Source organism: Gavia stellata, chromosome 12 (genome assembly GCF_030936135.1).
Source record: "Gavia stellata isolate bGavSte3 chromosome 12, bGavSte3.hap2, whole genome shotgun sequence".
In the NCBI taxonomy this organism is placed as follows: Eukaryota; Metazoa; Chordata; class Aves; order Gaviiformes; family Gaviidae; genus Gavia; species Gavia stellata.
In genome coordinates this window covers 933,658-950,621 of record NC_082605.1, presented here as the reverse complement: position 1 = coordinate 950,621, position 16,964 = coordinate 933,658, and the positions used below count along the sequence as shown (strand labels likewise).

The following is a 16,964-nucleotide window of genomic DNA, read 5'->3' as shown; positions in this document are numbered from 1 at the left end:
GGCCGGAGTGTTAGCGACTATGACTACACACAGTCATGCATCCTGAACCTGGTTTCCGGACCTTTACGTCACATGAAATGACATAACCTCAAAGCCAACCTTTCTCCTGGTGCAAGCCTGGCTGTCCAGGGGCGGAGGAACACTACGCTGTGCAGAATACAGCAATGGTTCGCTTGAACAGAACGGGCGAGGGTCGAAACGTTTCCTACGAGTGGATGTAGACGTTGCGTGCGCAGGTGGATCGGGATCTGCCCTACTTACCGTCTTCCTTCCTGCTGTTCCCTGACTCCCGATTTAATTTTCTCAAAAAAAGATTTAGCCTCCCTAAGCAAATAAGACGACACAGCCCCTAGCGCTACTTCAGCTTCACGCAAAGCTAGTAGTAGTAGTAGCTATGGCAGCGTATTTTTGTGGTATATCTATTATTTTCACTGCTTCGCAGACGCAACAATAAAAGATCCTTCCCTTTTACAATTTCATTTGCCGTGTGCTGAGCTCCTTCCCAGCTGTATATTCAATGCAAACATCATTAGAAGGTCAGAACAGAAAACGTCTTTGTTTTAAAAACACCTTTGTGAGAAAATAATTGAGTTTTCATGCTTTACAGAAGACGACAAAATTAGCATAAGCCTGCTGCACATTTACACATTCGCAGTTTTAAGTGGCTAGCGAACAGAAGGCTTTGATGTTGCCCGTTTTCTTATGACTGGTAATTAGCCACAACAACAACAAAAAAAAGGAGCTTAAGGAAACATCAACTGGATTTTTAAAAACACCACCAGCTAAAACAAACATCTACACCGAGGAAATAAATATCCTGAACGTTAAATATAATGATGAGAAATGAAAACGAAAGCCTCTAAACACTATCTGAAGCCAAATTACTGAAAAATATAACAATGGGTTGTCTCATTTTCAAAAGCTGCATACCACTACTTCCCACAAATGCCAGTTGTGCCTTATTTCTACATAGCGTTTTATCTAAGCTTTAACATGTACTATATTTAATAACATTTACAGCTAAATTCACTACTGAATCAAGATCCGTTCCGGGGAAAAAAAAAAAAAAGTGATGTAACCAAAGGCACTTGGGTATAATCATACTTCTTCCCCTTCCTCCGCAATCCATATGAGGACCATGACAACTTCCAAGACAGATGTGACTGAAGGAGACCTTTTGAGAGAAGCATCAACTACTTTCACTTCCACCGCGAGAGATTAAATTGTCAACCTTATGTAGGTTGAAATTGAAACATGGAGGATTAAAATCACAATTTTTCGGCTTTATTAAAAACCGGGAAACGTATGAGCAAAGGCGGAGTTAACATGCCATGTAAATGAGCGTTGGCTGTGTTTGGTATAAGGGATATTAGCCACCTCTATTTAAAACCGAATCTTAATATTGATTTCTAATATAAAAGAGTGAATTTTAACACCGCCCCCCCGCCTCCCCCTCCCCCCAACCCCTGGTGAAAACCAGCTCCTCTGCCGAGCAAGCGACAATTTTGTATTAGCAAAGGCGGAACACAGGGAAGAAGATGACGGCGGTAATAAAGCGACTGACTCCCCTTTCACTCCCCTTTCCCCTCGCGTGGCAAACGCAGACGAGCCCCACGACGTACGGCAGAGCTGTGCTCCTCGGCACCAAGGGGAAGGTTTAGAGCCAGTCTATGCACGATTTGGATTTTTAAGCGGGAGAACACGGAAGGTCGTTGCTAGGGATTGACAGCAGAAAAGAGGCATGCCTTCCGAAACTGGATCATAACTATTCTCTCACCCAGTCTCTCTGAGCTCATCTCACACTGGATAGAGTTTTGCATATCCATAAACCCGAATACATTTGGTTTTTAAAAAATTGTTGAAGCAGAAGTATTACAAAGCTGAACCCCACATAAGCAGGCTCCAGGCCGGCGAGTTTGCCATGCGCGCTAGTCCGAGCGCGGCTGCACCCGAACTCACGCAGAGCTGACCACAGGACCAAGCCCCCTGCTAGGTCAGCGTCTTTTAGACCTTTTTAGGAAGTATGCTAAGCCCATCTCTTGCCTTGGTTTGCACAGCTGTAAAGTGTGCAGATCCAAACTCCAGTGGTGTGTTCTTCAGTAAGCCCCGAAGAACAAAATAAAGCACAAATCCTAAAGAAGGCAGAAGAAAGAAGACCCCAGATTTAGGCAGTTTAGCATTACAGATAAGCAAGTTCAAGGGAATATCCAGGGAAACCTTAGCCGATTGCTGATTTGTAATTACTCCCTCAATAACTTGCACTGAAAACTCATCTGAGTTGTGTATCAGAAAGGAGTAAATGCTGTGGCCTTTATTTGTATAAATCACTGCGATTTTCACTGAGAACAAAGAATAGTTTATAACCGCCTATAGTTTTCCAGAATGTTTATAATCAGCCCTGTGTAATCAACGTCCATTAGTAAGAGCTATTAAAGAAAGTAATCAGACCACAAATCTCTCTTGTAGTTTGAAACATATGGGAAGAATTACCTCCTGCACTGAGACGGAACAATCAGACCCACATTGCTGGACACTACAGCTCTTCTAAATTTCCACCGACAAAAAAAACTCTCAAGGAGAGATCATAAACTTTTATGGCAAATTCCCTCCCCCTAGAATTCAAAAGAAAACTTCTTTCTTTTTTGTATTTGAAGGTTGACGTTAACAATTCTATGCCACTAGATTAGAAGTAATTTTAAAGCTATGGCACAGGCAGGACGTTTTTCCCAGATCTTCCCTGAGGGGGGTAGCACGGGGTGGAGGATCTAATCCTGAACTCTCCGTCCCTCTCTACCCTCTACCACTGAAGCTCTGCACATGCTTTGTTTTTTCTACAGACTACGAGCACTGACGCTTCCTATTAATTGCCAAATGAAACCAAGACTTGCCTATCTCAAAGGCTACGGATACAAATAACTGCTGCTGCAGAGTCTCCCGTATAAGGTATTTTAAAGTAACTCACTTTCCATTTTGATTAAAAACAAAAGGGCAGACAAGCTACATAGCAAGGGCTGGCATTGTCTTTGAATATTTCTACGGCAGCACAGTTATATCACAGGAACACCTCCTGTGTTTTACTCTCCTTAACAGCCAGGCATTCGAACAAAGCGCCACGGCACAGAGGAATCGGTGGTGCGGACACAGCTACTCCAAAAAATATCTGGGGGAAGGGTGTGAGCTCATTGTTGCAACCCGGGCCCAGGGTCTATCTACAAGGGGCACCTTCACCAAGGTTGAGTCTTGATATATCAGACATTTGAACTGCCCGACACATTTAAAGTCTAGAGCAGGCGCATCAGTGTTGTGAACATGACTGCGCCCAAGACGTCACTCACGTCTTTTTGTAGCATGTCTATAAGACAGCCAAATGCCTTTGTCCTGCCTGGACGTCTCCTTACTTTCACGTGGGTGCTGGCGGCCCCAGACATCGTTCATCACCTCTAGATCTAGCACCAGGAATAGGAGGCAAATGCTGTTACTCCCGTCTGGGAATCCCGTTCGGGAAATTTTCAAAGTCACATTTTCTGCGTCTGGCTCCTCTGAGCATTTATCCTCTGGGATATTTTTAGAGAAGTTGAATACTTCTACTGTGTGGAGTCCAGTATGAAGACCCCTTAGCTATAGTTCTCAGCCTGGTAAGGACTGCACTGTTCTCTGCAGGAATTTAAACTCCTTTATATTCTGCAGGCCTTTGATGTCCATGCACACAAGAATATTTTCCCAAATGCTTGGAAAACTGACAGAGCTTGTATGATTCTGAACTGACGTATGTATTCACTTGAAACACCTTTTCTCCATTAATGAACAATTGCCACTTGCCCCCTCGCTGACTTGTTGCAGAGTTTGTCTCTCCTTTATTCAGTTTATGAAACACTGGAACATGGGGAGAGCCATTATTTACATCTAGGTGTGTTTGTCCTCTGCTTTACAAAGCCTTCTGCTAGATTTCTTAATCACTGTTCCATCTTTATTTTAGATGGGTGAGCCATGCCTGTTCTCTTACTATCCTTGCTTGTTCTCAGGCTCTGGAAAAGAAACCGAAAATACATGAGCAACAAAGTTGAGAAACCTGTGTCTTTAATCAGAGGAGTGAAGATGTACCCTACGTCACTTCTCAGAGCCACTTTAAGTCTGTCAGGGTTTATTAGGACAAACGCAACTTCATATAATTGTTTGGTTTTGTTGCCTGACCCTGAGCAAATAAGCCGGCGAGGAGCCAGCTCGGCTGTTTTTAGCCGCCTTTACTCCATCCTCCGCAAGAGTTTGGCTGTAACCGGTCACACAGGAGGCACTTCTAGAGAGCAGAGATTATGGTGTCCTCCCGTGAGTGCACGTAGTACGTAACATGCAAGTCAAAGAGACACGAAACTTGCAGGCTATATCAAAAGACAGAAAACCAGCAGAAAAATAACACAGGGAAGAGAAAGGTGAAAAAACATGTTGTACTTTCATCGTGTATGGTTTCTGCCGTTTTCTGTCTTTAGTAGAATTTTTGGAAGGATGCTTACTCAAATTCTAGCTCACCAAACTCAAGGAAAAGACTAGCATAACAAAATAAAATAACCTTTGCTTTTTAAAATGCAAAATTGTGTTTAAACTCTCTTCTTGTCCAACCCATGACCGGCTTTTCTCAGTGCATTCTTTTCTTGGCCGTGAAACGATGGCCACACTGGCCTCCTGCTCTTCATCTAACCATCCTTTAAAGGACTTCAACCTGAATTGCTGGTTGATGAATCTGTGTACCTGTGCTTCGTTATCACTTGCAGTGTACTCTGGAAACTGCAGATTCAGAGGTGTTCTCCAAACAACCAGCAGAAACCTACAGTCATCTTCCTCGCTGAGAAGTTAAGCTAAACAAGCCTCAAGCTTAAACTCCAAGCTGGATTTCTCTCATCTGTTTTGACACGGTATTTCCCCCCCCGCCCAATCAGTTTTAAGAAACCTGAGCTCTAAGTTTGAGCTCTAATGCAAGTTTGAACAACAAATTGCTTACAGGCAATCTAGAAACGTATCTTGACCGACAAGACAAGGAAACCGTGCTTCACTCCCACCCCAAATCATGCGAAAACAGGACATACTGACTTCATGTTCCCTCAAAGCACTTGAGAGACGCTCTTTGTCTAGCAAAGAAAGGAATCAGTCAGTCTTTCTTCTGACAATATTTTAGAGGAAGATGAATTCATTTATCTCGAATTTGCTACTAACCCCCTCTCCTCACACTTAAGTAGGGATTTCTATTGTTCTGTATAAAAAAAAAACCTTTCGATTTTTTAGCCTACTAAATGAGAGTTAAATAAAAAATGTAAGCCTACCATAAAATATTTTTGGGGGTTAAATATTTTTGACAGAAAACCCACCATCGGCTCCCGGCTCTGTGCTCCCTATGCACCACTTTGACGTGACCTGAATACCACCGGCGGTATCTACCTCCAGTCTGGGACCTCCTGTTCTCCCTCACTGCTTTTTCCTGACCTGGTGCTGTTAACACAGGGCGTTGGTCACATTAAACTCAATAAATACTCAACACACACTTTGAAAGTAGCCCCTTGATTCATATACAGTTGAACAAAGACCTGAGTGAAATGAGTTAACTGCAAATATGTGCTCTTTACACTTTTTTGTTATAGAGATGCAGTCAAAGCTCAGAGACAGCTCAAACTCTGAGAGCAAACACTGCATTTTAAAGACGACTTCTGCGTTTTGGAAATTTCCACTGATGATTTTATTTGAAAACAAACTAGTTATTAGTTTATACTGTCTAAGGTAAAAATTCTAACATGAGTGGTTTGTGTGAAGCCGTATTTTCTTTTGCCAGTTTGCAAGGATTTATTCTTTAAAATACATACCCACCCCAGATACTATTGTAGTTCCATGTTGCAAGTGTGCTGTAAAAGTGACTGCTTTCTTTCGTGTTCAATCTCATCATGTGAATACAAGCTATTCTGTTTTAAATTCCTGAGTAAGTACATTCATAACCCCCTCAAAACAGTAACCACAGTAGTGCTTTTTGTACGATGAATTTTGAGAAAGATTATTTTGGGAAATATTCTTTCAAACAGCTGCTCCAGAGAGCAGGTAAAATACAGGAGCCAGCTGGGATCCGTAAGAGAAAGAAGTACCACTTCACACCGTGTGATAAAGCTGAAGGCTGCACCCTAAGGAACGTTTGCTGCAGCATCGTCAGGCCTTGTTTATTTACATTTTGCAGCCCCCAAGCTGCCTGTTAGCAAGTGCAAACCTACTTGACAAAGTAAACCAAAAAGATGTTCAGCTTCTCTTCGGATTTTAAATGGAGAAGTGATTGCATCTTTTTTTTTTCTGGTGAAGAGAGAGTTTACTAATGAAACATCAAAATGTTTGATTGTAATACAGTGATACATAAATAGCTATTACAGTCTAGTTAAGCAGCTAAATTCCATTTTCAGCTCTACAGGGCAGATTTTAATCTGTCTTCCAGTGCTGTCAGTCGGTTTGTACATACAACAGGGGTATGTGTGTTGATTAAGAAAATCTGGACTTTAACAGGACAGCTCGTGCATGTACATCTATAGTACATTAAGCATATCTTGATTTATTCCTTTGTACAACAGCTTAATTTTCAGCGTACAAGTGCTGCAGCAGTCCCTCAGTGCTGGAAGCTGTTAATCTGTGTTTTGCAAGCCTTCCTTTGTCTCCAGGCTGTCTTATTGTATTTCCATTACTTATTAAAAATAGCTGGTAATATTGTCAAATTAGTGGGATTAACCTACTTTAAAAAGGAAATTAGGTCAGTCACTATATTCCTGCCCAGCCTTCAACTCTCACGTATTGTTACAGCTCTCTTGCATCCTACAAAATGGGTGGTTTCCTGTGGAAAACAGATGTGTGTGCAGCAGCGTTCTTCATCCCACACTCAAACACAACACTGAAACACACACAGTGGGGTAGAGGCCCCATCACTTCTTATTAGTCTCTGCTGTTACAAACCTCTTGGCCAGAGAAGAAACGCAACTTACTGTAGACTGTTAAAAGGCGCTCCATTAGCAGGTTGGTTGCGACAGTGAAGACAAATTGGGCCGTCACATACTTCTGATATTTGAAACACACCTAAAAATCAGACTCCAAAAGAGTTTTTGAGGTTATCTTCCCCAAAGCACCTAGGAACACCCCTTCCAAACCTACCTTACCTGAAACCGAGACTTAGATGAAACAGCCACTGACAGAGGAATGCACTCAGCAAACCACCAAGCTACTCCTCTCTGACCGGAGATCCTCAGCAAGTTTGCAGAGGACACCAAGCTGGGCGGGAGTGTTGATCTGCTCGAGGGAAGGCAGGCTCTGCAGAGGGATCTGGCCAGGCTGGATTGATGGGCTGAGGACGACTGTATGAGGTTCAACAAGGCCAAGTGCCGGGTCCTGCACTTGGGTCACAACAACCCCATGCAATGCTACAGGCTTGGGGACGAGTGGCTGGAAAGCTGCCCGGCAGAAAAGGACCTGGGGGTGTTGGTCAACAGCCGGCTGAAGATGAGCCAGCAGTGTGCCCGGGTGGCCAAGAAGGCCAACGCCATCCTGGCCTGGATCAGAAATGGTGTGGGCAGCAGGAGTAGGGAGGGGATCGTGCCCCTGTACTCGGCGCTGGTGAGGCCGCACCTCGAATGCTGTGTTCAGTGTTGGGCCCCTCACTCCAAGAAGGACATTGAGGTGCTGGAGTGTGTCCAGAGAAGGGCGACGGAGCTGGTGAGGGGTCTGGAGCACAAGTCTGATGAGGAGCGGCTGAGGGAGCTGGGGTTGTTCAGTCTGGAGAAGAGGAGGATGAGGGGAGACCTCATCGCTCTCTACAACTGCCTGAAAGGGGGTTGTGGTGAGGTGGGTGTTGGTCTCTTCTCCCAAGTGACAGTGACAGGACAAGAGGAAATGGCCTCAAGTTGTGCCAGGGGAGGTTCAGGCTGGATATTGGGAAAAATGTCTTTCCTGAGAGAGTGGTGAAGCACTGGCAGAGGCTGCCCAGGGAGGTGGTGGAGTCACCATCCCTGGAGGGGTTCAAGGAACATGTGGACGTGGCACTGCGGGACATGGTTTAGTGGGCATGGGGGGGTTGGGTGGGTGGTTGGACTTGGTGATCTTACAGGTCTTTTCCAACCTCAGTGATTCTGTGATCAGGGAGGGAACGGGTGAAGTACTCTACCTGCAGTAATAGGTCTCGATAACTATTGCGGCATCTGAAACACTGGGCACACTGGGCGAAAGAAGGAATTCATGCTCTGTGCAGCTGCCACTGTCTCAGGCTGGATGCGAAATGCAAGGCCCAGCTGCTTATCTGCCATGCAAGGATCAGGAATGCAAGTGCTCACAAGACAAAAGACTTAGCGGACTTAGCAGACCACTCACGCCATCCTCAGCTTTTTGAGTTCTCCTTTGCTCTTGGCCCCTTATATTTTTCACTACAGTTGCTAAGTAAAGCATAAATTCAGAAGTTATAATTGTTCATGTAGGCAGGGAAGTCTGTTGTGCCTTGCAGAACAGAGCTCACTCCTGCCTCTCATCACCCACAACTCCCCATGAGAGCTCCGGGACAGAGCTCTTAAGTCTGCTGCTTTCAGAAAAACTTTTCTTCTGCCTCCAACTTCCCCTTGCCAAGGAATCTTCGGTATTGTCTTCCCAGTAAAAGGACAAGACTGACCTCTATATAATACACCAAGAGAAAGGCAGAGGGGGAATTACCCCTCCGGCATTTCTGTGACAATTCTTCCTCTCCAAAGCAGTTCACAGTCACTCGCTCGCTTTCACACTAGGGCAGGAAAATTAACGTGTAGGGAAAATACTGCAGTTACATGTAATTTAAACAACTAGCTATCTACATCTAGGAAAAATAACTGAAAGTTAACATTATGCTTTTTCTCTTTCCGCTCAGCTTCAAGCTGATCTACAACTAACAAAGAGATTGCAATTTCTGCATATTAATTACACTCCAGAAAAGGAGAGAGGAAAGAAAGTAGGACAAATCCAGCCTGTACAGGGCATTCCTTTCTCTAGCATAATGAGCTGCCACAGTTCAACCTTTAGCATTCCTTGGTATCCATTTCTCCTTTCCATGCTTACCCACATGCACAGATACTGCTGAGAAAGGCTGAATCACCAGGAAGCCTAAGATTACTCAAGGAACATGCGAGCTGCTGCAGCACCACCCCCACAAAAGACCATACAGAAAAGCCTCAGGAATCCTCACAAGCACCCTTGTGACTCCTTACTATGGTACTTTTTAGCGCATGACGGAAAGAAAACCTTTTCCGTTTTGATTTGGGGTTTTTTTGTTGTTTTTAAAGTGTCCAGAGAAGGCAGAGGACAAAGCAGCGTACAGCACGTACAGACTCTCCCATCTCCTTGGGTTAGCTTAAAAGCAAGCGTCTAGGTTACAATTAAACAGCATCCTTTACAGTCTCTCTTCTCCATCTTCTTTAGGCAATGCGTGGAATACGTAGGCAGATGAACATTGTCAGGGATGTCCCTGTGAATCCCACCAAGCTGGGACTGACAACTTTTAGATAAAGCTTTTTCTTTTCCTATTTTCCAGGATCATCTCCGCACAGGAGCCAACTGAACATTCCTTAGCTGTGAAGCAGATCTGGATTTTGTAACATGATGTTGTTGCCTCAACACTCCCCAAAAGAAACGTGTAGACTTAAAGAAGAAATCAATCACAGTAGCAGTAAGCAACATGCAGATCAAAATAGCATTTATCACTTCTACAGCACGTATTTTTTGCCTGTTAACACCACAAAGCACAACTAAGAAGCAGAAGCACGTTCCAAAGACACACGCAACCCAAATCAGCTCACACAGGTAAATGAAATGACAGAGATGCCAGCTGCAGGATGGGCAACCTAAGAATAAGAAGATGTTTGCAACATCTTTACTTTTTTCTGGATCATTACAGGTCAAGCAGAGTCACATCTTCATTGCGTAATAAACGCTCATTTTGCGTTGCTAAATGTCACTCCTTCTCACAGTTAATGGCTTCAAGACCCAGGGATAATCTCGCACCCGAATTAAATAAATACCCCCACAACAACTTCTTGTTTTGTTGCAACATACTACATCCCCGGTATTTTCCTCATCAATAGGAACGTATCGCAGACAAACACTGTAAGCAACAAACTTGGAAAAAGGCACCCCACCCCACTACTCTCTGCAAGGGTAGGTGGGCAGGATGTTCAGCTCTTCCCCCAAACAAGCAAGGAATGACATTTTGCAGAGTTCGTATGTTCTTTACCTTGTAGCGAACATCGCTCTCAGGGAAGAGAAGGTAGCAGCATCTTCTTTCAAAGCCTTCAGCTCATTTCGCAGCTTCATCATTGTCTCCGTAACCATAGCTTTCTCATTTTCATACTTGCTTTTTAAGTTGGCAAGGGCTACCTCTGCAGTCTGTTGTTTACCAAAAGGAACAGAAACGTACCAGTTAATGCAGCTCTTCACAAAGTGGCTGGTTACGAGATTTCTAATCACTATTCCCATAATGAAACATTTACTTTGCACTGGAATGTTAAACTTCTGGTCAGCTTTTCTTGTACAGATTAAATGAAATTTCATTTTTGAACACTGGAAACAGAGGAGACATATGGGTCTCCTACTCCCATTAACCACGCAGCAGCATCTAGGGAGTTACAGACTATACGTTTAGTGACACCTTTCTCCAACTACTCAAAGAAATTAAACTTTACATACTCCAACACAAAGAACAAAAAAGTCTATTTAGTATCTCTATATTTAAACACATTCACCAATCACTTGCACAGTTCTCTAACCCTTAAAGCATTTTGCCTATCTTATGTCTTGGGACACATTTATTAAAATGTGCAAAAGAAAACTGAAAGTATGTATATGCTTCTTAAAAAAAAAATTATAGCATTGTTTAAGACAACTTCAATTTGCATTACTTTAACTTTAGAGGAGACAATGAAGCACGGCACATGGCGTCTTAATGGCAGTTATTTTCATCTGCTGCACTGCTAATATGTATGAAATGGCACAGCCCAATCCCCAAAGACTAATTTAACCCTTCAGCCCTGTTATTTTGACCATGTTCTTCTATCACATCCTCATCTTGAAAGGCTTTCTTTTATTTTGAAATTTGGGAGAAAAGTACATAAGTTTAAGAACTCTTTTTAAGGGTAACTACTAGAATTCTTTCAAGTAGAAAAGAAGATTTACCTCTTCATTTTAGGTGTCTTACCTTAAATATAATCTGATATAATTCAGACAGGCAGTAGACTGACGCCACCTTAAGCTCAATAAAAAGTCTCGTGAGTACGTGACAAGCACAAGTCAGTCAAAGCCCCAGTGCTCAGCTTTACAGTAGGACAGCTGGGTGCCTCTAACGAAACATCCTGCCTCAGCCTTGTACCAAACAACTATCAGCAACAAAAGCCCCACCGAGTTGAAGGTATGGCAGTATGACCTCAAAGATAAATTCTCTTGCGTTTATGACCTAATTCCCTGACACTATAACCTTCACATCTGTAAGAGCTGGTTACCTGTTTGTTGGCCTTCAGCACAGTTCTCAGAGTTGCTATCTGTTCTCTCTTAGTGCTCAGCAAGGACTTCAGCTTCAGGATTTCTTCCATGAGCGCTTCCTTGTCTTTGTCCACCACTGGCCCAAGTTCTTGAGTGGCAACACGCTGCCTGGACAATTCAGTTGTTCTGTCCACAGCAGCTTGCAGGTGTTTGATCTGATCCCGTATTATAGCGATCAAGTTGTAAATGTTCATTGGTTCCTTCCGAGGATCTGACACAGGAGACGGCAGAGATGACACTGGAGATGGGCTGCTGTCACCGCTTCCATTCTCTGCCTTTCCTAGCTCTATCGTTAGCAGGCCTTTAGAAAGAAGAATGGGAGACCTTCTTCCCTTGGTCTCTGGACTACTGCGCCCGCCTTTACCCTCCTTGTAGTAATCCAGCATCACTCTGTTTGGAGTTTCATTGTTGCACATGCAGACATGGTGGTATAAATTGGCCAGTTCTTCACTGAAGGTGACTAGTTCATCTTGGGCCACACTGAGGCTGCCCTGCGTTTCTCCAGCAACATCACTGACTTTCTTCAGCTCCTTCTCCAGCCTGGCCACCTGTTCTCTATCATGCCTACTGGACTTTTCTAGTGAGGTGATCTTTTCGGTGAGAGCTTGGCTCTCAGTCTCATACCTGCTCTTCTCTTCCTCATACTTAGACTCACATTCTTTGTATTTGGCCTTAAGATTTTTAAGCTCTTCTTTTAGGTCAGTAATCTCTGCCACAGCCACTTTGTACTTGCACTCCAGGATCTCTGGCCCGTTGATGTCAACTTCATAATAGTCTCCATCTTCATGGCTGTCTCGGTCCTTCTCATTGTCAAGGGCCGACTGACGCTCCTTGCTGACCTGGAGCTTCTTCATTGCGTTCAGGTTTTCTGTGAGTCTGCCGACTTTCTCATGCTGCTCTGAGAGGGCCCCCCGTGTATTTTCCAGCTGCTTCTGAGATTCCTGTAGCGTTGTTAACAAGTTCACCTTTTCTCTTTCCATCTGAAATGCATGAACACAGACATCTGTGTAAAGGGAACTGTACCACTTCAATGGTTTTATTATGAGACAGCAACTCAGTCAAGGCCCGTATGGTTACAGAAATCCAACCACTTGCACATTATGGAAAAGGCTATTTAATTTATTCTAAAACCATCTCAAGCACAGTGTTCCTTGCCAATTCTTTCTCATTTCCACTTCAAAATGCACATTTTTACACATTTCTTCCATAGCTGATGGTCTCATTGTGAAAACATTCTTTCAGCTGAAGATAAGCTGAAGTTCACTGTTATCTTGCAAATTATCAAGTAAGTATTAGAAAGCATGCAGCTCGTCTATGGTGGAAGCCTGGAGCTTCATGAAAAACTCAGAAATGCTGAAACTTTAAAGTTTCTCCTCTGAAAGTTCTCATTTTGAAAAAGTCCAGCAATTTTTTCCACAAAGACTTTTTCTTACAGAACACTTAAAAAATGCTTGAGAAAATAACTTTAAAACATTTCTAGGCAACACAAATATGTACCTTGTTTCAAACTCTCCAACCTCCCAATAGCACAAATACAACACAGAAATGCTTGGGGCTGATTAAAACTTCAAGTTCTTTGAACTAACTACAGGAAATAGTCACGGTGTACAAAACTCCTTTTCCTGAGGATGACTGGAGTAACTATCAGTTTTTGAACAAAATGCTATCTTTCTCGCTAGTGACATAATCAAGTAGGCATGCATGTAGTGCACAGAAGATGTGTTACAACTTTCCTCCAAACATAGGACATGACCAGCTTCTCTGCATCAAAATAAAAGCTATGGTTTTCTGCTGACAAACATGTAATATCCTCAAATTCGAACTCTATCGGAGCCTTAACAAATATAGTTCATACCGTATGGTGGCCACGTGAGTTATTGAAAAGACTGAAATTACGACCCAAATAAACTCTAGCAGCTATTTGGAAGTACACAGTTGTTTGGGAAACCCATTTACCTGTACAAGCTGTTGTTTCAGCTTCTGGATTTCAGAAATATTTAATTCACTCAGAAGATCTGAAACCAGACTTGGGGCTGGAGGAAAGCTTTCATTTTTCTTGGGCGTTGATGTACTATTCTTGCCATTGCTGAGTTTGCTGAGGCAGTTTTGTTCAAATCCATTCATGACTTCATCATTATTGGGCTCTGTGGCTTCGTCGCTGAACTTCAGTCCATCCAAAGAGATGTTCAGGTGGCTGTTGTACATGGAGTCATTGATGTTCATGTAGTGAGAGAGCTCCTTACGAAGATTGTTCTTCTGCTCCCGCTCTGTCTTCAGCGTCTCTAAGGCCTCCTCAAGCTGGCGTTCGGAGATCTCCTTCAGCCGTATGGCATCTTCTAGCTGGCTGTTAAGAAATTCTGTTTCCTCTTCGAGCCTTTTGATTTCATGTTTCAGGCCTTCAAACTCCACCTGGAGATATACAAATGGGTATACAAAAAACCCTAATGAAAATGTCTGCCCACAAGGCACTAAGTCATTTTACTTCTGAAAGTTTGATTTCACTAAATATGGTGAGAATAGAGTAATTTTTTCAGTTCTGAAGTCCAGTTTTGGCACTATGACTGTAAACGCTGCTTACGTAGTTTACCTTCACACAGACCATGGAATAAAATTTCTAAGCAAACCGTTGAATGGGCTGATCTATTCCAGCTTAATTAAGACAGGTGGGAGATACGGTGTGATACAGAGGCATCAGAAAACAGGCTTCCCTAGCACATTATGCAAGCTCTTTCTCTGTTTGACTAACAAATTCCCTGGCCAACTTTCCCACAAATTCCAGCTCAACATTTCCAAAACCCAGCATCGCAGAGCTATGCTTCTGACACACTGCCGCACCGCTGTTAGAATATGCCACCGGGTTTAAAACTGTTGGGATGCACCTAGCAATCAAACTCTGCTTTTATATGTTCAAAAGAAAATGTTTTCTCATTTCTGTCATCGTCATTTCAGCACATCTTGAGAGAACTACACTTCAGGCTCTACACTTCGGACTCATAGTGCTGCTACGTGAAATCTGATGGCATGCTGTAAGTTTTCACCTGTAAAACTGCATTTTTTCTAAACCTCTCTCGCACTGAAATTATGAACACCAACCATTAGTGTAAAATTTTGAATCCTTTGGCGGGGGGGGGGGGAGCCTAAAGAATACCTTTGGCTTACCTTGAAAGAAAGGAAAACACCACATGATACATGACCCTATTGATTTTTGCCAACTGCTAAAGGAATTTTAGATGCCAACAAACACCAATCTGGTAGCGCTGAACCATACGTGATTTAAAAACCAGGAACCAATCATGTTAATTGGGTTTCGCAAGTTAAGCCTGGGAAAACTTGATGGCTTATTCTAGTTATGTCAGTGGGATAATTAAAGCTTAATAAAATTCATCAAGTAGGATTAGGACAAGGTAGAAAATGAAATAATCCATCGCCATGAAGAGAATTAGCTCTTGGTTCTATATATGTCCACTGAGCTCAAATATTTAAGATTGCAGTCTATTTTCAAAGGTTCCAGAATACAAACACCCTAGTCAGTAATTACTAGCAACTGACAAGATAGCATCTGAGGTTCAACTTGGCTCAGCCCAGAATGACAGCATTCTTGAATATCGTTATTTTAGAATGTGAACGTGGAGCTGGGAACTTTCACTCACTCCTCTGAATACAACGAACGAGACAAAAAAGGCAAAAAACCAAAGTAACCAACTACATAGGTTGGATTTGGCCAGATCACTATCTCTTCCAGTCTGCATCTAGAGCGTAATAGCCCCTCCATCCCTACCGCATGATGCCAGGGCACCCAAAACTGCGTAATTAGACCAAATATATTCAGGTGAGAACAGGTCCAACCTGGAACCCTCTTTTGGGCACATCAGTGAGGCCAAAGTGATAAACATTGACATGGAGTGTCACCTGGAGATAAATGAAATACATTCAATATCCTGAATACCTTCCTTGGTAGGGCAGCTTTCATTCAGACCACCGAGGGAGATCTGAAGCAAATCCTAATAAGCCTTTGCTGTGCGCTCACTACAACAGATAGTATTAACACTACCGTTTTCTTCAAGAGCTTTTACTTCAGGGTTATACCATTTTCCCAATCGAACCTTGAGTTTTATTTATACAATGAGACTGACAGGTACCTGAAGAATAAAAATAGCAAGTCCCCAACTGATAGATGAAGGTAAGTGAACTGTGCCAAAGACCACATCTAATCTAATTACCTCCGCAAACGATAACTCAGGGAAATTCTTGAGTTGTTCCAAAGTGCAGTTTTCTAAAGTTCTGAGAATAGCTGGAACTGTGCAATTAAACGTGACTTTTCAGATAAGCAGTCACACAGGTCTGACAGTACAGAGCAACTATACCAGTAGTTCATGTTTAACGAAAGCAGCTAGAAGAAAGGAGGAGTACAGAACTGGAGAGATAATGTAAGCATTAAGTAGCAACAAAAACCTATGGTCAGAAATACACCCAATTACAGATACTGTAGGAGAGGATGGACGGACAGACGGACGGATGGATGGAGAGTATTGCAAAGAGACGTTGAAAAACTAGTGTAGCAAAAAGACTAAACCAAGTAACAAAGCAGACTGGTAGAGACTTCACTTCCATCAAAGACAGAGAAGGCAATGGAAGGACTTGGGAGGTCAAAGTAGAAGCAATAAAGCCTTATGACAAAGTCAGAAAGGACTTAAACATTTTGGGACAACTCCTGGTACTACAAGATAGAGCTTACAGTCTCAAAAGCAGTACAAACATAGAAAAGAAGTGGCTGGACGTTCAAACGAGACAGAATCATGTTGTAACACCGGAATTAACTGGTGCTAACAAAGCAATGCTCACTATTTTGAAAAACTTGCCTGATTTTGCTTCAGGACAGACACTTGTTTCTGGAGACAGATGTTTTCCTCTTCGAGTTCCGTGTAGTCTTGCAGCAAACGCGCTTCTCGGAATTTATATTCCTTGATATCATCTCGCAGACGGGCCCTTTGGATCTCCACGTTCTGATTGACCTGAAAAAACAAACCAACCCCAAAATGGTGGTGATTTGGTCAGCTACGATTAAACTTCAAAATTTTATCTTTCCTTATGTGCACTAAGCAATTAGATTCTTTTCTAACAGAAACTCTCCCCCTGCCACCCCCCAAAATGAAATGACAGAAAACCAAGTAATTTACACAATAATTAGATTTTGTTTTCTTGCTTCTCTTACAAATTGTCACCCTTGACTCAAAGAAAAGTTAATGAGCAAACAGGGAAAGCAGCATTCAGACCTATGTTGTCTCACTGGCTGCAAGCAACAGACAACTTCCAGATCGGAAGTCAACGCCTGGATCTGTTAACGCTTAAACAAGAAGGGCCTTTTCACAAGAGAAAGACAGATTCAGATGACTGCAGACGTTCTTATTTGG

At 42.9% G+C, this 16,964-nt stretch overlaps 1 protein-coding gene across 2 annotated transcripts in view; it reads right to left on the bottom strand.

The window, feature by feature from the left end:
- BICD2 (BICD cargo adaptor 2) overlaps window positions 1-16,964 on the bottom strand; it is a 98,381-nt gene that overhangs the window by 8,466 nt on the left and 72,951 nt on the right. For both annotated transcript variants that reach the window (XM_059823041.1, XM_059823040.1), the window contains exons 3-6: window positions 16,413-16,565; window positions 13,510-13,962; window positions 11,514-12,533; window positions 10,253-10,404 (exon numbers count right to left, since the gene is read on the bottom strand). In XM_059823041.1, coding sequence (XP_059679024.1) covers window positions 10,253-10,404; window positions 11,514-12,533; window positions 13,510-13,962; window positions 16,413-16,565 — 1,778 coding nt within the window. The remainder of the gene's footprint in view (window positions 1-10,252; window positions 10,405-11,513; window positions 12,534-13,509; window positions 13,963-16,412; window positions 16,566-16,964) is intronic.